This window comes from Cyprinus carpio, chromosome B21 (genome assembly GCF_018340385.1).
Source record: "Cyprinus carpio isolate SPL01 chromosome B21, ASM1834038v1, whole genome shotgun sequence".
Taxonomy (NCBI): Eukaryota; Metazoa; Chordata; class Actinopteri; order Cypriniformes; family Cyprinidae; genus Cyprinus; species Cyprinus carpio.
In genome coordinates, this window is record NC_056617.1 from 3308621 (window position 1) to 3332127 (window position 23507).

The following is a 23507-nucleotide window of genomic DNA, read 5'->3' on the forward strand; positions in this document are numbered from 1 at the left end:
TAAAAAAAAAATGTATATAGCATTAAAACAAAAGCCAGTTTGAAAACACTTGGTCAAATTTGGTCTTTGTTTTTGAGTTGTTGGAGCACAATGTGCACCGCTGTAATTGTCTGCAAACCACAACCTTTAAACAACTGATAATGTATATTCTGAACTAACAGTGTCTGTGTGTGAGTTTTGATGAAAAACATTAGAACATCTGACGCATTGAAACAAAATAAAAAAATAAATGTGCAAACTTGTGTGCATGCATATCACTGTTATTTTCATACAGATCTATAAACGTAACCTCAATGGAAAACCAACCGCAAATACAATCTGTCCTGCATCAGTTACACAAATACACTGAGAGAACACACACACAGACCCGTGTCATGCCTGGAATGACAGATCTGGAATCAGTTCCAGACTCAAACCTCTATCTAAGCACATTTTCACACACACTGAAACCACTTCAGGCTCTCAGATGAAGCTTTCATGGCAGATGCTTTATGTTTTAATCTGATTTCTGATTGGGGTGATGTGTGTGACCTCACCACTTCATGTATGGAGCGGTTGAAGGTGTCGTCCTCCGTGAGAATGAGGAGGATGATGAGGGCCATGTACACATGATGAGAGTTTCTCTCCTCGACATGATACAAGATCTCAAGAATCGGCAACACCTACAGAGACAGAAAGACAAAATACTTTACTACTGTGCAAAAAAAAAAAAAAAAAAAAAAAAAAACTAGTGGTCAACTCATGTTGATATCTGATTTATTTGTTTATTTATAGATATGAAATCACACTATTTAATTAAAAGACATTTAAGACTACAAGCATAACAACTGCTGAATTTAAATTTACATTTATTTGATACTTTACTAAATTATATATAATTTGAAAATTAAAAATAAAAAATATTTTATCTTGATACAAAACAATCTGTAAAATAACAAAAAATAAAAATAAATAACATTTAAATAAAATCTGTAAAATAAAAATGAAAATAAATAAATTTAAAATCATTAAAAAAATCTGTAAAATAAACATCTGTAAAATAAAAAAACAGATTAAAAAAAATCAGAAAATAAAGAAAATATAAATAATTAAAATAAAAAATACATATTTAGATTTTTCTGTCAATTAAACAGATTTATACCTTAGATAGCAACTTTTTATTCTGTATAGAAACTGTTAAAATATTAAAAAAGGAAATAAACACTGTAACCAACACAGCAATCATATCAATCTATAATTTTTTTTTTTTTTTCAAATAAAGTTTGCGCTAATTTTACATAATGCACAGAGGGAATATGACATGAAAATGACAAGGGCAAACTGCGCAGTGTAGTTTGAAACCAAGGTTTTAAAGTTTCAGTCAGGGAGAAAGTATATGAGAAAGTATTACAGCGTTTGCCTTTATATTACTAACAACAGAAAAGCAAATGTAATAATACTTATTCGTTTCCTTTTTTGTTTAATAGTTCTAATAATGCATGATCTTCTGACACATGGGCCAAACAGAAAAATGTAATGGCCAATAATTAAAAACGCTAAATATCATCCCACTAAAAAAAAACAAAAAAAAAAACATCCCTGTCTAAGAAGTCCTGCCCACAATGAATGACTGACAGCAGTCAGGAGCTCTGCAAGCACTATGAAATGCACAGGTGCTGATTTCAGGCGTGGTCTCACCAGGTTCTCCATGTCCGTGCGGGACAGTATGTACGTCCTCATGTTGCTGTTCTGGTGCAGAAGCGTGTAGAGCAGTAACGTCACCTGGTCTGATTTCTGCTGCTCGCACAGTGCTGTGTACAGACTGTTAAAGTTGATCTGAAACGTGTGAGGCTGAGGAGACGGGATGGACGAGGAATCTGAAACACACACAATAGCACTTTCAGTGAAATTAATTCAATAAAGTGAGCTAAAATTCACCAAAAAACACTCACCTTGAGTGTTTTTGAAGCAGGTAACAGCCTGGCGGTAAGGGTTCGGACAGTCCGGTCCATCGGTCAGATTGGCCAGAACCAGCAGTAATAGCAGACTCTGATTGGACAGCGGGAGAGGGTTCTGATCTTGCTCCGCCCCCGGCCTGTTGCCGACTCCGCCTAATGTGAACACGCTCCACAACCCACCTGAATAACACAGAAACCAATTACATCTGTTGAAAATGACTTTAATTAATGGTGATAAAGGAAAAGGTCACATCAAGCATTTATGACATTTATGACTCACATTATCATTGACATTAATTCCTGCACTGAGATCAGAGACACAAACATGAATATTCCTACAGGAAAATTTTTTCCTTTTTTTTTGACACCTATAAACGGCTTTTGCAGTGGTGAGACTCGCTTCAGGCCAGAAGCAGAGGAAAAGTGCAGTGGACAACTGGACATGTTAATGGCTCAAAAAAGCACAGTTGCTTCTGCCTCAAGAGCTCCAGATGTTATCTAGAGAGTCTAGCGCTCTTTACAACATCATAGTCACTTCTTTTGTTCTGCTTGAATATGTAAATGATTGTTTGAACATAATTACGTCTTACAGCAATACTTACAAGCACATTTTTTGATGGCTGAAGATTAAAAACAAAAAATGGAGCCACAATGAAGGAAAATGATTAAACTAATAAGAGCAAGTAGATGGATTTTAATGGAAGTTAATAGGTGCAATGTGTGCACCTTTTCATGTGCTCTTCTGTGATGTTATATTTGAATTTATTATTTACATCTTTAATATTATCCTCATTGTATAGTGTCTATTTTTTTCTATTATTTATATTTGTTTATATTATACGTGTGTGTGTGTGTGTGTGTGTGTGTGTGTGTGTGTGTGTGTGTGTGTGTGTGTGTGTGTGTGTATGTATGTATATATATATATATATATATATACATATATACACACACACACACACATAGATACATAATATGTATCATTCAGAAATACAACAAAAATGACTCATAATTTAAACTTTTTTACGTCATACTTATGATATATTATAGCATTCTGCCATGATAATGACTTGATGATATCAACCAGTGGAGTTAATTGTTGCACAAGCAGAGCAAGTCATTACATTTTATCATGCACAATAAGACCAGGAACATGCAATAGAAAATAATTTGGACGTCATGTTGATTTTAACGTTTCGAAAAACAAGATGGGTTGAAAGTTTTCCGTCTAACAATGTTCAAACAGCAGGTCGCTGATGAATAGTAATTGATTTTAAACAGATTTCGAGTTACTAATCATTCAGGCATCGCATCGGGTCGGGTGGGTCGGAAAGAGATGGAAATGAGATGCCTGTCTCCACGTCTAATCACTTGTGGCTGGACATCGCGGCCCCACCAGCAGACTGAAGCAGAGCCAGGAAGTTAACAAACATCCACCGCAAATAAAAACAACAACACTGGCAGAAAGAGAGTTAGGAAAACTCCCAGACTCTGAGAAGACTGATATCATTAAGACACTGATAACATTAAAGGTCACTGGAATGCATCTATCCGTTAGGTTCCTCATGACATCATCGTGTTCCGAATGAATTGGAACTGCGATGAGGTCACGACAGACGCCACGGCAACCTCAGTCGACCAATGAGAGCGAGCGCAGACACCAGAGCAGACTGTAATCTACTCATCAGAGCCAATCAGAAGCCTGTAATCGCTCGCAGACACACTGACACACTTTTATGATGGGAAAAATGATGGATGAAGAAAACATCCCTTTGAATAGCACACAATCATAAGTTTCTTAGTTCACTGTTTGTCCTGTGTGTGCTTCTTTTCTCTCAGCACAGATATAATATTACAAGAGTAAGAAATACACTCATATTTCATACCTTTCATAGCATTTACTGTTTTCCCTACTTATGTTAGTCATAATTTGATATAAATAGCACAATGTTTATAAGTTTCTAGCTTAAAAAAAAACAATTATGATTTAGCTGTATGATCATTTCCGTGCCTCTTTCAGATGATTTATATAAGAAAAAACATATATGTGACCCTGGAGCACCAAATGCATTCTTAAGTCTCTGGGGTATATTTGTAGCAATAGCCAAACATCATTGTGTGGGTCAAAATTATTGATTTTTCTTTTAATCCAAAAATCATTAGGATATTAAGTAAAGATCATGTTCCATGCAGATATTTTGTAAATTTCCTACTGTAAATATATCAAAACTAAATTTTTGATTAGTAATATGCATTGCTAAGAACTTCATTTGGACAACTTTAAAGGCAATTTTCTCAGTATTTTGATTTTTTTGCACCCTCAGATTCCAGCTTTTCAAATAGTTGTATCTCGGACAAATATTTTCCTATCATAACAAACCACACATCAATGGAAAGATTATTTATTCATTTATTTTTGAAATCTCAATTTCGAAAAATTGACACTTATTCCCACTAATATATATCATAAAAATGGACACTTATTCCCACTAATATATATCTAATATATATCATAAGAAATCATGTTTTGGTAAATCATAATTGTGACATTAAATGTATGACTTTGGTAATTAATAAGTGATATAGTATGTGCATTTTTGTAAAGCATGCTTGTCAAATGATACAGCATTACAGACACTTTTTTTCCCACACACAGGATGCCATTAGAGCTGGGTAAGGTTGTTTGTGACTTTGTATGGCTGCCTGCTAAGGCAACAAACACCCCAAAACAAACCACTTCCACGCTAACTATTTGTCTGATGAAGTTTCAGATAAGAGGTGTGAAGGGAAATTCACTCAGGTGTGACATTCTACTAGCACGCAAAAACACTTCTCGTGTCTCATGAAAAGATTCCCGTGTGCTTGTATTAATATTAAGCTGTTTGAAGGTTATATCAGGGTATGCTGTCTTTGCTTGACAGCACAGAAAGCACTCTGATGTATTACACTGCAAGGCCATATGGCTCATATGCTGCTGCTTTTTTCTCATTTATTTTTGGCAATTTTGGCAACTGCACTATGTGTCGACACTCTAACCATGAGGCTATTGGCGCCGACATATTTAAATTTTAAAAGCATGTAAACATAGAAATCATAAAATGTTAACAATTTATTTAATCTTTTAAAATGTAATCAAATGAAAAAAGCATTATGAATAGTAATATATGTCTGTCATCATTTCTTTCAAGTATTTATTTTGGCAGTGTGTAGTGAAAAGTTTATTTAAAGGGGATGTCTAATGCTATTTCATACATTCTGACTTATTCACACTGTTAAAGAGTTGGATTCTCATGCAAAACATGGCCAAAGTTTTAAAAAATGAGTTGGACGCATGATGGGGTATTTCTAAAGATTTTTTTGGCGATTTGCCTTTATTTAGATAGGACAGTGTAATGACAGGAAGTGAAGTTGGAGAGAGAGTGGGGGCAGGATCGGGAAAGGGCCACAAGCCGGGATTCGAACTCGGGACACCCGTAGCACAAAGACGCTTGATGTTGGTGCGTTAGCTTTCACTGGCTTTCTATATTCTTTTTCTATTCTATCTCCTTGTTTTCTTTGTATGTGTGTGTGTACAGTATATTGCTTCTATTGTCCTCATTTGTAAGTCGCTTTAGATAAAAGCATCTGCTAAACTACTAAATGTAAATGTAAATTCTGAGAGAAAAAGTCACTGCTTACAAGCTCATGTCTTTTTATCTCATAATTTAAACTTTTTACGACTATTATGATTTACAGCATTTTGTCTTATGCTGGGCTTCCATAATATATATGGTTAAATTCATGATATTCACCGATTTGAGAATAGCATTACAACTCATAATGCAGAATATATTTATACCCAAAAATTAAAAATACTAGATGACAAGGAAAAAACAGATGCATTATCTATTGCAAGATTTAGAAACAAAAATAATAAATATTAATATTAAAAATATTAATTATTTAAAAATATTGAGTATAAATATTTATTTATTAAATATAAATAAAACAAATATAAAATATGTACAGCAGTTTGAATGCCCTGGATGGACTGGATTATTATTATTATTGTTTGAATGCTACAGTGTCTACTAAAAACACAATCTGCACAAGTGTGTGCGACTTGTCTTAACTCTCCTTTGTTTCTGCAATGCAGATGCTCTGGGGGTCTCAGTGTGTGTGTGTGAGTGTGTGTGTGTGTGTGTGTGTGTGTGTGTGTGTGTGTGTGTCCTGGGGTTGTTATTGTGGGCTGTGTTAACAGAGCTGCAGATAAATGAAGACATCATGGCTGCCATCCAGCAGAGCTGAGAACACACACACACACACACACACACACACACATAAACACAGAGGGGTTTTCCATGCCACTAACACTGTCAGTACATAAACAGGCGGCTGAGGGTGACAAATGCTGCTGCTAACTTCCACACACACACACACACACACACACACACACACACACACACACGTCTATGTCCTCCTGTAAAAGTCCCTGTGGATCTCTCTCTGAGCATGTCCATTCAAACTCAGGAGCGTCTGACGCATTACTCATGATAAAGTCTGAGAGAAACATCAGATCCAGAGAGAGAGTCCGATTCAGACAGCAGAAATCATGGAAGTGTCTTGACTTAAAGAGACTCACACAGGCTACTGTAATTTCACATCTTGTGTTCATTCCAGAAGTAAAAATGCCATTAAAAACTCCCACAGAGCAAATTCTTTAACAATAACAATGGATATGGGGTACTGAGTGACGGTTTATACTTCTGAAGCAATATTTTGCAAACTTTTTGGTCAATTCACTGGGCTCAGGGAAACACTTCCTTGCCATGTTGTACTGAGCATCTGACAATCTCAGAAAACTGACTAAATATTGATATTGTCCTTAAAAAAGCAGTTGTTGACATGAAGGCCAGTCTTTAGATGAGTGACGAGGAAAAGAGTTTATTCATGCAAAGCCACCTGTCAGACGAAACACAGCACAGGACAGTACGTGTGTGTGTGTGTGTGTGAGTGTGAGTATGTGTGTGTGTGTGTGTGTGTGTGTGTGTGTGTGTGTGTGTGTGTGTGTGTGTGTGTGTGTGTGAGTGTGAGTGTGAGCATGTGTTAGTGTATGTGTGTGTGTGTGTGTGTGTGTTTTTGTTTTTGTTTTTTTTTGTTTGTCAGTTTGTGTCATGCATACTGTCACAATCTCTTTAGAGAGCGTATATGTGGCACTCAATGTATACATTAACATTGTCAGGATTCCTGCAAAGTCTTTTGCTACTTACTAACACTGGGCTCCTGTGTGTGTATGTCATGAATGACTGGAAGCACTTCCTGTCTGCTGCTATAAGCCCACCTCTACTTCCTGTCACTGTGATTTCAGCAGCAGACAGTGTGGTGTTTGATCTCTAGGGGTTGAGATGCGGTTATTAAGGTGTAGTTTCTAGGGGGTTGCTAAGGTGTTCTGAGTTGTTTCTAGGGAGTTGCTAAGATGTTCTCAATGGTTTCTAAGTTGGTTGCTTACTAGTCCAAGTCAATGTACCTGAAAAAGGAAAGAGTTAACAGAAACATTAGGCCAAAAAGCATTTTCTTTTTCTGTCATTCTCTACTTCTATGATTCACCATTTCTCTCTCTCTCTCTTTTGCTGTAGTCTGAGCTGAGACGACACTAATCCTGAACGCAGACACAGTGACGGTCTTGAGACTTACACAGCACAGACACACAATAGCAGGATTCTGTTAGTGCCAGATGCAAGTTTAATAACTATTAAACGAATGTAATGCTGAAGTATTAAACACTGCTGGTTATTCACACAGATCAAACACACAAAACAACATCAGAATACTTCAGATATCCCATGGTATCACAATACTGTACCATAATGTACAGTAAATGTTTTAAATCTGGAATAAATTAGGAATCTCATTTATTTAAACTATGTATATTACATTATTCATATTTACTGTACATTAAAAATATTAACTATTATTAATTATTAGAGGTTAAATAGACTAGTCAAGTAGTCGAGTGATGACTACTTTAACCACTAGTCGGCGCTGTCGGAAACAATCGACTACTCGAGCGTGCATTAACCATAATGCAAGCACAGTTTGCCTACAACGCAAATTATAGGATTACAATATTGCGTGTAGCTGTTACTTTCTATCACTTTCTCTATGTTACATATAAAATTTAAATATGTAATTTAATAATTAGGGGTGTGCCCGAAGCCGAAATGGCATGGATAATGGCTTAAAAAAAACGAATAATGGATAAGGAATAATTCTGCCTGAATATTCGGCTGAGGCTGGCACACTCTGCTGTTTGCTAGATATCAGATGAGTCAGGGGATCAGCGCAATATTATACACAGACCTCTAAAGTCACGCAATAGAGTGTGTGAAGTGAATGAATATAAACTATGAACGAAAAGAGCACAAATCAAACACCGCATTGATGTTGCTTCTCCATGCATCTCTCAGAAATCAGAGCTTGGCGAGAGTAATATCACCCATAATAATACATCATACACGGTCTATTATTTGTATATATTTAAAATGCAATGATTTAAACCGTAGGCTACGAAATGATACATGAATGAATGGAATAAACAGCGCGCTCACCAATCAAACAGCCGCGTTGCGCGCCTCAGTCTCTCAAAAACCAAGCCAGTTCTCTCTCTTAAAAGTAGGCTAATAATCAGCTTAGATGCAGATACATTTTCTATGTTTGCTTCTTTATCTTTTGCTGGTTTGTGTGGCACACGCACATTTGTTTAGTAAGTTCAAAAAGACTCGCTTAGAGAATTCTGCGTAATGAAAATGTGCGCCTTGAATTCATTCAGTCGTGTTCAAATGATCACTAAACGTTTGTCATGACATCTCTGCTTATATGATTAATTTATTTTTTGAAATTAATCATTATTTTACTAACGCAGCATATTTGTTCAGTGATAACTACGGGAAAAAAAGATAGTCATAACGGTCTTATCAAGTAACTGTACGACACATGGTTTTATCTGAAAACAGATACTAATAATTTTGTGAATGTTACAGATACATATACTGGTTACATGAAAATTAAAATATGTAATGTCATAATTATAAAGTTTTGACAGTTTACGTATGTTATGTAATTGTTGCATTAGGCTATTAAGTAATTAGTTTTTATCAATAAACGTTTATTAATTAACTATTTAATGTCTATTCATTTACAGTAGCATGAACCACGAGTAGTCGAGTAACTCGAGTATTTTTTAAATAAGTAATCGACTAGCAGAAATCAGTAGTCGTGCAACCCCTATTAATTATATTTTGAAAGTGAATCTCCTTTGTAGGACATAAGGAGTGTTGCATTGTGACATTTTTAATAACGTGATATTAATAGTGATTTTCTTCATTAGTTTAATGAAATTCTAACTAAAAATAAATATAAAAAAATATTTAAAAAAAGTAATAAAAAAGCAATTTATACATTTTTGCCTTTTAAAAATATATATAAAAAAAAAAAATGTACTGAGAAAGAATCGAGAAAAATTTTAAAAAAAATACCAAAATGTTTGGTAAACATGAGCAGACACCATATGTAATGAGAACGGTAGTGAACTGTCATAATAATATATATATAAAAAATAAAATTAATAAAAAAAAATTATAAAATCACAGCAGGATTTCTTGTCTTTTATAAATGAAAAATGTTAAATAAAAAATGAATAAAATAAAAAATCATTATAATAAGAGAATCTGAGAATTTAGATTTTTTTTTTTTTTAATTACTATAATTTAACTTACATAATTGCAAACTTACGGTCCTAAAAGGCTTTATTTTCTTATGTAAACTATAATGTCATCTCTATTTTTCATTTGATTTTGGTGTGAAATGGGATCTGAACATGTTTTCGTGAGATCCACAATATTTGGGCTGACTCACAGATAAGATAGAAGAGAAGTAAAAGATTACAGACAATCATAAGAGACTTTAAGTAGCCCAGCCCAGGGAAACACAGAGACTCCAGGATCTCCCATCGGCTCAGAGAAACATCAACACGCCAGCTTCACACAGATCACCACCCTGATTTATGAAGCACAAGTGTTTCCCAGAGAGCATTGCTCTCGAAATACTATCATTTAGCTCTTTTTTTTTTTTTTCGGTGGTTTGGTGTGATGTAGCTCTCAAACTAGCAATTGAGATTCATACATCATCTGAAAGCTGAATAAATAATCTTTCCATTGATGTATGGTTTGTTAGGATCGGACAATATTTGGCTGAGATACAACTATTTGAAAATCTGGAATCTGAGGGTGCAAAAAAAAAATCTAAATATTGAGAAAACCGCCTTTAAAGTTGTTCAAATGAAGTTCTTAGCAATGCAAATTACTAATCAAAAATTAAGTTTTGATATATTTACAGTATGAAATATACTAAATATCTTCATGGAACATGATCTTTGCATAATATCCTAATGATTTTTGGCATAAAAGAAAAATCAATAATTCTGACCCATACAATGTATTTTTGGCTACTGCTACAAATATACCCCAGAGACTTAAGACTGCTTTTGTGCTCCAGGCTCACATATGTATGAATATGTATCTTTTTATCCATTTCACTGATGAAATGACCTGACGAGCACAACTTTATTTCCTGTGTTGACGGATTTCCTATTGAAACAGGAAGTTTGGATAAATAGACACGGACTGGAAGCCAAAAAACTGCTTGACCTTCAACGTTGCCCACAATAATAAATTTTGATTTATTGTTTTTAATATATAAACAAAATGAGGTTATCCCTCACATTCCTGTTTCTAGAGCAACTCAAATTTAGCAAAAAGACCATAAGCTGTTTCTCAGACAGCTTACAACAGCGGTACATTTATAACCGCGAGCGAATGAAACATCACTGAAAGTATCGTAAACGGTTAAGTCGAGCTAACATTAATGTGATCCAGAAGGCTTTCCGGCACGTGTAATTCCAGAGTGACGAATCGTGGCGTCTAATCCTGCCTGAATCTTTCCATCCCACAGCAGCGGAAACAGGATCAGGCCCAGAATTCCTACTGTGGCTGACAGGACCGACACACGGGGCTTGTGTCTCCATTTAGCCGGCCTGATTTACCCGTCAGACAATGAAGACACACTGTCTGGATTCCACACACACATTGGGACATCATCTTGGCACTGACTCACAGCTGTTAACAAGCTCATTTTGTATCTTTTGGCCAGTCGGGTGTCAGTCGATGATACATGAAGTTCTAGACTCTAATCACACTTCTGACTAACTGTCTCTGTCACAGTGAAACAGAATCAACAAAAAGACTGAATAATTATCTGAATAATTAACTAGACCTCAGGTCAGTTTGCATTTAATTCAGCAATGGTTGGAATAGTTTCAGTTTAGTTGCCAAATAGATTTTATTTATTTTAAGTTTAATAAATTGTTATTATAATTAGTATTAACATAAATTTTAGTCCTATACTAATTTAATATTTCAGACATTTGGAAAACAGTACTGAAACAAACAAATACAAAATAATACAATATCCAATACTATATATTAGGGATATGCCGGTATCAAATTTTCATGTTGCGATTAATTGATCGTGTTTTACCACGGTATGCGGTATTATCACGGTATTGAAATTAAGTTTTAAAAAAGTGGTCATAATACAGTATAACAGGTCAAATAACTTTTTTCTTATAACAAAAATAACTGAACATTTAAATGCAATAAAGCAATACAAAAAATATATTTAAAGTTAAAAATTTTACACCGATTAATGTGCAAAAGAACTTTAAAGACCCATAGGTATCACTTTACAATAAGACCTCATTAGTTAGGCTTAAGTTAATGCATTAACATTCACAATGAGCAATGGCTATATTTGCTACAGAAGTTACTAATCTTTGTTAAAAAATACAAGTCTTAGCTCATGTTAGCTCATTAAATAACGCAGTTGCAACTTTCGATTTTAACAATGTGTTATTAAATATTGGAATACCTTAGATTAATGAATGTTCAGAAGAATTTTTCATTGGCAGTTTGTAACTAATGAACCCTAATGTAAAGTGTTAATGAACAATAAAGAATCAAAACACTTTCAAACAATATCTAGGACATGTTATAGTCCAGATTAAAATGGAAAAAAAAAATATGGAAATATATAAATATTATTTTATATTATTTAAATGTTTAGAAAGTAGCAGCTGCTTTTATTTATGGGGTTTCCAGGGTAAGGGCTGCAGTTTCTGCAGTTTAGCGCCATCTGCTGTCAGAGAGTGAATGTGCTTTCATTCAGCGCATCTCTCACGTGTTCCTCCATGTGCTTCTGTGTGCGTGCTTGTTTTACATCAGAGTTCACACGGGTCTTTAAAGCAGCATACAAACCGTGTTGTGCATTTTGACCAGTTGATGGGAAAAGTATTCTTAAAATGCATTTCAAATTCTGAATAATTTGTAATATATAATTATTCTCGGTATTTGGAAGTGCCAAGGATAACAATATCGTGCATATTCATTACCGCGATATATCGCATTACCGAATACCGGCACAAGTCTTTTATATGTATGTTATATATATATATATATATATATATATATATATATATATATATATATATATATATATATATACACACACACACATACATACATATATATTAATTTTTTTAGATATATATATGTATATAAAGTTTAATTTTTAAATTCAATTCAAGTTTAATAAATATTTTTAAATAGATTTTAATTTTAATTTTATTTTTGCATTTTATATTTAATATTGTATTTATTTTTTAATATTCTTTGACATGATGAGATGATTACCAACATGGAGTTCAGACAGTAGAGTTTGCTCTTTAAAATGAAAATCAAAGAATATTAAATATCACAAAAACATTTTAAATAAAAACATTAAACTTAAATTCAAAACTATAACTAAGTGAAACTAGAAAAAAAAACATAGCATGAAAACAAACCATAACTAAACTGGAATGACTAACTAAAAATGAAACAAAAACTACATTAAAAACTTAAAACTATATTTACTCTGAATGGCTCAATCACTTCATAAACAACTTTCACTTTTATTATTAAACAGACAATTTAACTTTTTTTTGCTTTTGGTTTCATTTCAGTTTTTGCATTTATGATGTTAAAAAATATTTTTGTTCATCAGTAGTTTAGTATATGCTTATTCATGAAACACAAGAAGAAACTGTTTGTAAAACCATTCTTATTCGACAAATTACGTGAAAACAGAAATGCGTTCCGTTCATGTTTCTTGAATGAGACCCCCCCAAAAAAGTCCAAATTAATTAGTTCACAATCGAGTGTGTGTTTATAGGTTAGTATGTCACAGTGAGACAGATGTGAATGTGTGTCTGGTGACAGACAGTCTGTGTGTGTGATGGACACTGGTCTGAATTCAGTCCACACAATGAAGAGTGTGTAACTCAATATTAAGTAAATGATCAAGCCAAGAGTTGAGTTCATACAATGAAACGTTTGTGTGTACTTCTGCTGACACGTCTGAGTGAGCCAGACGCCAAACAGACAGACAGACACAACTGTCAATAACACACAAAGCAAACACTCATATGCCTTGGGTTTTGTTTCTGACAGGCCTGTCAAACAAAAGCGTGTTTAAGAAAAAAAACAGAAAACTTTATCAGAGTGATAAAAGCCAAAGCTGAACAAAATGGGCATGTGAATCAGGTGCATGTGGGGATTTTTCACATGCAAATTCAGGAGAAACTGGACCGAAGGGTTTATTTACAACCAAAACAAATATTATTATCTGAAAGAGTAATCAGACCCCGTTCAACCCTTACCGACCCGGATAATCATCTTACAACACCGGCATCATTTAAGCAAATGAGACTGCTGGGCCGTAACCAACAAACACCAGATCATCCAGAGCCAGTGTGTGAAGCTCAATGTTTATATACACCACTGAAGCAATAGTTTACCCAAAAATGAATCTTTTCAGTGAATCAGTTGATTTAGATCTGAATGATTTGTTCAAATCTGGTAAAAGGCTCAAGATGTATCAGATGTGGTGTGTTAAACTCACTGGCGACTCCTGATGCGAGTCCGTACAGCAGGCCTCCTCCGTCTGACTGTGTCTGCAACACGTGTGTGGCGGCAGGACATTTCTCCTGTCTGATGAAGTTATACAGCAGCGTCTTCACCAGACGACTCGTCAGAGACAGACTACAGACAAAGAGAGAGAGAATGAGCAAACCTACAATATTCAACCAACTGTTGTTACTGTTAACTAAAACGTAAAAAAGAAATATATATATATATATATATATATATATATACATATACATATACATATACATATATATATATATATATATATATATATTATTTAACAGTACAGGTCAACAGTTTGGAATCATTACTATTTTTAATGTTTTTGAAAGAAGTCTCTTCTGCTCATCAAGCCTGCATTTTTTTGATCAAAAATACAGAAAAAACAGTAATATTGTGAAATATTATTACAACTTAAAATAATAGTTTTCTATTTGAATATACTTTAAAAAAAAATAATTTATTCCTGTGATGCAAAGCTGAATTTTCAGCATCATTACTCCAGCCTTCAGTGTCACATGTAACATCCAGTCTATCACATGATCATTTAGAAATCATTCTAATATTCTGATTTATTATGAGTGTTGGAAACAGTTCTGCTGTCTAATATATTTGATGAATAAAAGGTTAAAAAGAACTGCATTTATTCAAAATAAAAAAAAAATTCTAATAATATATATTCTAATAATAGATTTTCTTTACTATCACTTTTTATCAATTTAACACATCCTTGCTGAATAAAAGTATTGATTTTATATTAAAAAAAGAAAGAAAAAAAAAATTACTGACCCCAAATTACTGACCAGTAGTGTATATTGTTATTACAAAATATTTATATTTTAAAAACATAGCTTCTTTTTTTTTTATTCATCAAAGTATCCTAAAAAAGTATAACATGTTCTGAAAAAATATTAAGCAGCAGAACTGTTTCCAACTTTGATAATGAATCATCATATTAGAATGATTTCTAAAGGATCATGTGATAATGATCCTAAAAATTCAGCTTTGCATCACAGAAATAAATGATAATTTTAAGTATAATAAATTTAAAAACAGTTATTTTAAGTTGTAATAATATTTCACAATATTACTGTTTTTTCTGTATTTTTGATCAAATAAATGCAGGCTTGATGAGCAGAAGAAACTTCTTTCAAAAACATTAAAAATAGTAATGATTCCAAACTTTTGACCTGTACTGTATATAGGCATATACACTAAATATATTTCACTTAAATCATATTGACAGATTAACGAAATGAAAGAAAAAATGTGCTAAATTACGGTTCATTGTGACACGTTCCAAAGTTTTCAGAAAGGAAAACGAAACAGCAGAGTAGTTTTCTTGACAGCTTTGAATAATGTCTTGCTTCTGTATAACCAACCAGCGTTGGTATGACCATCGCTTCAATGCCTTACGCGCACACACAACATAATTTTGCTATATTGAAGCCTCTACATTATCAAAATAAAATACAGTTAAAGAAACAAATAAAAAGTTACACTGCTCCTTTTTACAAAATTTGTTGCGTTCAGCGTGACTGCGCCTCACTGTGCTGAAATAGCCGATGTGAAGGATGATGTTTTATGTCAAAGAAAGTACAAACATTATATAATAAGTAATATTTTAGCATCCAGATACGTTGGGCCTAACCTACATTTGGCCAAAATCTAGAAAAGATGATGCTGTATTGGCTGTGACTAAGCTCAGCGGGTTATTGGCTAATGTTACCAGATCTCTCTTTTTTCCTTTTCTTTTTGAGTAAAGAAAATGCTGTACTTTATTATTATTATTATTATTATTATTATTAGGCAAATTATAGGCAAAGAAAATTGTTTTTAAAAAATAATGTTATTAACCAGTATTTCTTCCCCCGGTTTCGGAAAGGTAATAATATCAGAGGAACGCAGGAACAGAAACATTAAAATATCGATTCTGCTCTGAGTGAACTGATTGAATTTTTTTTCCGTTTTCAAGCACTGACATTAACAACGATTCAGGACAAATATAATGTAATTTAGTGGAAAACTATGTGAATGACGCTCTGTGGCGAGGCAGGATTTTCTGTCGGCTGCATTTAAATCCACGTCTGAAGTTTCCTGCTCTGTTCAGCATGCAGTATCATGTGTCCAAACAAATAGCACGTGCTGTCAGTGATTTTAACCACTAGAGGCCGCTCTCCCGGAAAACTATCGGTATGGATTTTGCCGATAACCGATAATTATAGCAATCAACTATCGCTGCCGATTAATCAGCAAAATCGAAACATCTGTCGACCTCTAATGCTTATTGCCAGAAAGTCTGAAAACAGGCGGTAAACAAAAATTGTATTTAAAAGTAATGTTTGTATATATTTTACAGTAATCATGGCAGCAAAAATTCATGAAATGATGGTCAAATGATGAAGTTTGTTCAAAAGTAAGTTAATAGTGTCTATTTACACTAACTCTTATCACATCCGAAAGGCATTTATTTTCAATAAAAATGAAGGAAATAAAGTATCAAGTAGGGTTAGGGTAGGTGTAGGGAGGGCTATATTGTCCCAAGGCAGCATCCATTTAATAAAAATGATAATTTACACTCAATACGTTATTATTGCATACTGTTTCATAATACTGAGGTGCAGATTTTTGCCACTATTTGCAATAAGTAGTATAAATAACTAAAAATACTGCTATTCTTACATCGTGTAAGTAGAATCTATCGCTATTGGCACTTAGTATTAAAAGCATATCGCTGAGAAAATATGATATTTTATGTTGTTAGCTCACTTTTGACATTTATAAGAGCTGACTGTGGTTGCACGACTTGCTATTGATTAGATCACAGGAGCATATGAAAACTATTGGAAAAGAAAATAATAGGGCAACTTTATTATTATATTATTAGATTTGATACACATTGAGCGTTAGCATCTCTGGGACCCCAAAAATAAAGAATGTCAAGACAAAACATGAAAACTAGGAACGTGGCAATGTCTGCATTTTTGGTTTCTAGACATTGGTGGAATGATGCATTATCAATGTTCATTTGCGCAAAGGCGCTTTGTGTCCCTAGACGTCTTTGCTTTTATGTACTTGCGTAGAGTCTGTCTCAGTCCTAAAGGCACCGGTGAGGTCTGACGAGTGTTCGTTAACGACCTCAGTCGTGCAAGCTCAGCTGCAGTGCTGAAGAGCTAACGAGGGAACTTTAAAAGCTCGGTATCACTGGTGCGATGCAAACGAGCCCTCCGGGTGAACTCAAGCAAAGCTCCAGACGAGAGCATCTGGTGAATTAATGAACACCCTCATTTGCATATGAAATGGCAGTGCTTGGCAGTCGTCCTTCTGTTAATGCCGGTCAGGGGGCCACAATATCACACTGGGACAAACTTCATAAGAATAAAACACTGCGGTAGGCAACAACTTTTCACTTGTATTGGCTCTGGTTCACAAGTTAGGAAGTTTATGATGCATCGCTGGAACTCTGAAACAATTCGATTAATCTATTCAGGTGTGTCGAGTGTCTGTGCCTTACCATTAGTTTAATTACTACTCTTTTATATGATTGACTATACAGTCCATTACATGTACATGTAGAGGTTAAACCTATAGGGATGTTTAAATCCAACATGTTTTTTTTTTTTTCTCACCATCGTCCTCTGGTCAGGTAGCTGTAAATAAGCCCCTCCCTCAGAACCTCCTTATGGAAGAGCTGATAGGACAGCAGCACCAGAAGGGTGGTCACAGCTTCAAACAGGATGTTGTAGGTGATGTCACTATGGAAACGGACACATGACCAACATTAATACAGAAATTTATGTTAATGAGCCAATTTCCGCTGTGCTATACACTGATTTTACCATGGTCAAGAGGGTTTTGACTTTCATAATACTGTAAAAGACAAAGATGTATAATAAATAATATATAATAATATATTCAAGTGAATATTATGGAAACAATTCACAATTCAATCAAAACAAAACACCAAACCAAAACTAAAACCAGAAAATTAAAAATAAACCAAACCAAAATAAAGCAAAAATATAAAACAAACAAAAACACAAAAAACAAAACAAGACAAAAAAAAAACGGAAACGAAAAACCAAAAGTAAAACAAGAAAAATTAAATTATAAATTACATTTAAATAAAGGCAAAAAACAACAACATAATAAAAAACAAAACCAAAAATAAAACAAAACAAACAAATAAACAAAAAAAATGTATGCATTTTATAAGCATTCAAATGAAACATTTTATGACCATTCTAAGTGAAATGAAAAATGGTCAAATATGACCTAGACTAACAGTTCATATTATTATTTATCACATTCAAAACATAAACTCCTAAAGTGAACTCATTGCCCCCTCTCATTCTCCAAACACACACACACACACACAACATCAATAGAACAATCTCTTTTTCTTTCTATTGTCCCTCATTTCCTTCCTTCAGATTTCTCACTTCCACTTCCCAGTTCTGTGATGTCACTTGGCATGATTCCCTTTTACTTTTTAGACACACACACACACACACACACACACACACACACACACACACACACACACACACGACTGCACATTCACACAAACACATGCAGTGTTTATTCTGTTTTGCAACACAGAACAACCAAACTCCACAAACTGGGCCTAACAACACATTAAATCATAACTTATGCTATTTTTTCCTATTTTATTGTAAAGCTTTGAATTGTTTTGATTATTAAGTTCAACTTATTAAAAAACAGGTTAAATATGCAAATTAAAATGAAGGTGCAAGTGCACTACAAAAAAATGCAACACAGTAAGGGCTTTCAGATGATTTTGAGTTGGACTTGACTCGGCCCAGATGGGCGTTTTCATGTTGAAAATATGGACTCTTCAAGAGAACATCAGCAAAATTCTGAGTAACAGACTTAAACAAGGTCAAATGTGCTAAACTGAGATGACTTTACCACAACAAATGTAATAAAGACACTAGGGATAAGGGACATGAATAATGGGTCTTCCAGTTCTGCAGAAATCTGTATGCGCAGATTCCATGTTGGCCTTTTTTAATTAACAATGCAAATTATTTCAACAGAACTTAGCAGATTCATAATTTCACATATGACATTTGCTAAATTATTATAACGGCCTCGGCTCTCACATATTTTGTAAAGTTTTGAATATTGTCAAATGACAGACATGCATCTCCAAAGAAATTCATTTTACCAACATTGATTGAAAATAACATTAGTCACCATAACAGAATTTATCAATACAAAACCATTCCATCTATAATAAAAAAAAGTGTTTTGTCAAAAATGAATGTGTTTTTTTCCATTGGAAAGTGATGAAATTCAAAACTGTGAGCCTTAAATTTCAGCCGTTCCCTTCACTTGAGGTTACATGGACTTCCTTTATGATTAATTTACATCCTTTCACTGTGCATGTATACTTTCATTGTATGCAACTAAACATTATCTTCTGTGTTTTACAGTAGAAAGAGTGTCATACAGGTTTGGAATGAAACACAAATGGTTTCTGGTTGATCAGAAACATCATCATGCACAGTATAAACGCTCTACTGTACTGTAACTCTGCAGCTATTTTATTTCTTGTTTTGGTCTGTGTGGTAATTTGAGCTACATTTCACAATATCCTTCACAACAGCATGATAAGAATCCTGTCTCCAGCTACAGAATCACTCAAAAACACATAGGAACCAGCGAGCCGGGGCTCTGAATGTGACCCGCGCCTGACTTCTCTCAGTCAGCACGTAGCAAGGAAATGAGACAAATGGCCACAAAAACAGACACGGGACAACAACAGCAGACTGAACTCTGTTCCACCACTTACACATGTGAGCCAGCAAAAAGAACGCTTTATTTCAAACCCGCTTCAAACTTTAGCAATAATGTTTATATTAAAATGCATGAAATGAAATATTTAAATAAATGAATATAAAAGAAAATATGAATTTGAAATAAGTGATGAAAAACGGCAAAATGTCACATTATTATTATTAATTCAAATTCACAATTTCGTCTCTTCATTTGTCAAAATTGTCTGAATGCAAATGTTGTCTGGCAGGTGATAATCTCTTTTTATCAATTAATTTGGATATTTTTGAAGGTAATATCTGGCATATTTATTGATCTAGGCATTGTAAAGACACGCCAGATTTGAACCTTTACATCCTGCCAACATGGAACGAGTGCACTAACTGCTTGACTTGATGACTTGAATTATCACTAAAAAAAAAGTCTTGAGTTTTTATTGTTGGAATAATGTGCACTGATGAATCATGCTTAATGAGATCACAAATGTGTATTAGTAAGGTAAACAGGGGCAATTTAATTGATGAGATACACATTCACACACACCCATCAACATTTTTTTCAACATCAGCATCACGCAACTCATCCGCCTCTAATACGGTTTTCGTTATAGACTGGGTGGAACACAAGGACACTCTAGAACATGACAAACAGATCGACATTCATGAGAGCAGATAAATCAATCTGTCCTTTAAATACATAAAAACACTAGAACTACGCAGAAGGAGAGCTGAATAATGCAGAACTGTGCCACTGTGTTTATGTGTGTGTGTGTGAGTGTGAGTGTGAGTGTGTGTGTGTGTGTGTGTGTGTGTGTGTGTGTGTGTGTGTGTGTGAAGGGGCGTCACTCAATAAATCTTGGCTTCATGCATGAAGGTGTCCTCCACTCAGGTGTGTAAATGACAGCGGGTCACACAGAGGTCTGACGAGACACATGGGCGCTCAGGGAGAGTGGAGAAACAGCTGCAACTTTCAAAAAACCGAAAGGGAGTGTGGAAAATACTGTTTATGTTTTGTGCCACAAGTAAAACATTATTTTAAAGGAACATTTCACCCCAAAATTAAAAGTTGCTAAAAATGTACTCACCCTTTAGGTCATCCAATGTAGATGAGTTTGTTTCTTCATCAGATTTGGAGAAATGTAGCATTGCATCACTTGCTCACGAATGGATCATCTGCAGTGAATGGGTGCCGTCAGAATGAGAGTCCAAACAGCTGATAAAAACATCACAATAATCCACACGACTCCAGTCCATCAGTTAACACCTTGTGAAGTCAAATGCTGCGTGTTTGTTAGAAACAAATTCATCATTAAGGTCTTTTAACTTTAAACCACTGCTTCTGGACAAAATATAAATCCATAATCCATAATAATGCTTCCTCCAAAAAGTCCATCCTCTGTTGTCTCTCACATCAAAATCTACCCATTTGGACTGTTTCAGCTTGTAAATGGTGTTTGATCTGTGCAGATTTCGCTCCTGATTCAGACAAGACTTTATCACTGGAGAAACAGTTTAAAGTTAAAAAACATCTTACTGATGGATTTGTTTCTAACGAACACGTACCTTTTTGATTCGCAAGACATTAACTGATGGACTGGAGTGGTGTGGATTATTGTGATGTTTTTATCAGCTGTTTGGACTCTCATTCTGACGGCACCCATTCACTGCAGAGGATCCATTGGTGAGCAAGTGATGCAATGCTACATTTCTCCAAATCTGATGAAGAAACAAACTCATCTACATCTTGGAAGGCCTGAAGGTGAGGACATTTTCATTTCTGAGTTCCATTAAACATAGCTCACATCATGTGGGGATGACACTAATTTGTTTATAACTATTCTCAAAGTTATTAACAGTCCTACAGTGAACTTCTTGGAACTTCATGGACAAATGTTTGAAAATATATTTGTGTGTGAATGACAGTGACACCTCATTGTTTGAGTCAGAGTTGACCTTCACAGACTGTACGTGAAAGAACAGTCACATATCACGACAATAACACACGCACACCTCCCGCTCACACTGAGACATACTTTATCACTTAGTATTCGCAAGACAGAGGAATCCAGAACAAAACAAACACAGTTCTTCTCCGGTACTCACAGAAGCGGCACTTCGACGATGAGATGTACCAAATTACAGACCAGCTCCTCCAGAAGATCCTCACAGATGGAGTCTGTAAACACACGTCAGTAATGTAAACACAGTCTATGAGAAGTTCCTTTAGGTATGATGCTCATTCTGATTGGTCAGAGATGACATGTATGCTCAGATGTGGCAGCACCGAGGATTGTGACACATCAAACAACTGAGAAGCTGTCAGGATTGACAGACAGACAGATGGACCAAAATGCTTTAGTGCTGAAAAAACTCTATTATTTCTGCCTTTTGGCCTTTATTATTGATAAGTACAACTGAGAGAAGACACTGGAGGAGGAAAAACATCAGGACATAACCCCAGGCCCACATGTCTTACTCTGATGCTGAAACAGACCTTCAAAACACTCACTTTATCTTCTTTTGTCATTGGAAATGTGTGTCAGGGGTCATTAACATTAACTAAAACTAATATTACAAAACATTTTAATTCATTACAATAAAGCTGAAAAATAAAATAGCTTAAAAAAACACTAGCTTAAAATAAACGAAAATTTGTAATGTACTGCAAATAAATAAAAACTTAAACTGAACTAAAAACAAAACTTAATTACACTTAAATTAAACCTAAATTAATAATAATTAAAAAAAATTACAAAAGAACAAAATAATTACTAAAAATTTAATTTAAATTAAAATCCAAAAATATAAAAATTAAAGTTAATTCAAAATATGAATTAAAACTATAATATCAAATATAATATTAAAATGGCACTGATGTGTGTGAGCTTTCTTAATGGACATCAGATACTCCCACACAATAATACAACCAGAAAAGCCCTGTGATCCTTATGAGGAAAACAGCTTCATAATGGACTAACAATATGTTACTTCAAATATTAAAATGACAAAGTTAGAGTTAGCACTAGTCTGGGCTAATTATAGCTAGCTTTCCCTAAGCTTTACCAAGCTATAATTATAAGCGGTCTCTGGAAGTTAGTTCATCTGACAAAACTTTTATCTTGGAACCCCTGCAAATATAAATGTATTATGTAACATGAGCAAACAATGAAGAACAGTATTTTTAATAACTAACATTAACAAAGATGAATAAATTCTGTAAAACATATCTATTACTCATTGCTAGCTCATGTAAAGTGTGACCAAACCAGAAGTCTATAGATTCTCGATGTGTTTGTGCGTACCAGTTCAACTATGTTTGTAAGGTCCAAATATAAAGAAACATGTAAAAATGGACTTGTGAGGACAAAGGAATTAACATCATTTGTGTGCATCTGATACCGTAGGTTCCCGGCGCCCTCTCCTGGTAGGAGAACTGTAAGTGCAGCTCTTCTTCATTCATCTGCCTGATGAAGACCTTCAGCAAACAGCGCACCAGGAACAATGCATTATGGGCCTGCCAGATGAACAACTGACTAGAGAGAGAAAGAGAGAGTCATAGATAATAACTGACCTAGAGCAGCCTGTGAACTGTGGCTGAACATCTTAAACACACACACACACCAGGACTTCACCCTGCGGTTCATTTTCAAAACACACACGGCTTGGCCTGTCAGTGGTTTAGATCATCCTTTACTAAACCAACACACATACAG

General features: G+C 34.5%; 1 protein-coding gene across 1 annotated transcript in view; it reads right to left on the reverse strand.

The window, feature by feature from the left end:
- Positions 1-23507, reverse strand: part of dym (dymeclin) — a 68178-nt gene that overhangs the window by 38966 nt on the left and 5705 nt on the right. Inside the window, exons 5-11 of the mRNA XM_042747638.1 lie at positions 23194-23327; positions 21898-21970; positions 17623-17748; positions 13968-14107; positions 1932-2117; positions 1678-1856; positions 537-662 (exon numbers count right to left, since the gene is read on the reverse strand). Coding sequence (XP_042603572.1) covers positions 537-662; positions 1678-1856; positions 1932-2117; positions 13968-14107; positions 17623-17748; positions 21898-21970; positions 23194-23327 — 964 coding nt within the window. The remainder of the gene's footprint in view (positions 1-536; positions 663-1677; positions 1857-1931; positions 2118-13967; positions 14108-17622; positions 17749-21897; positions 21971-23193; positions 23328-23507) is intronic.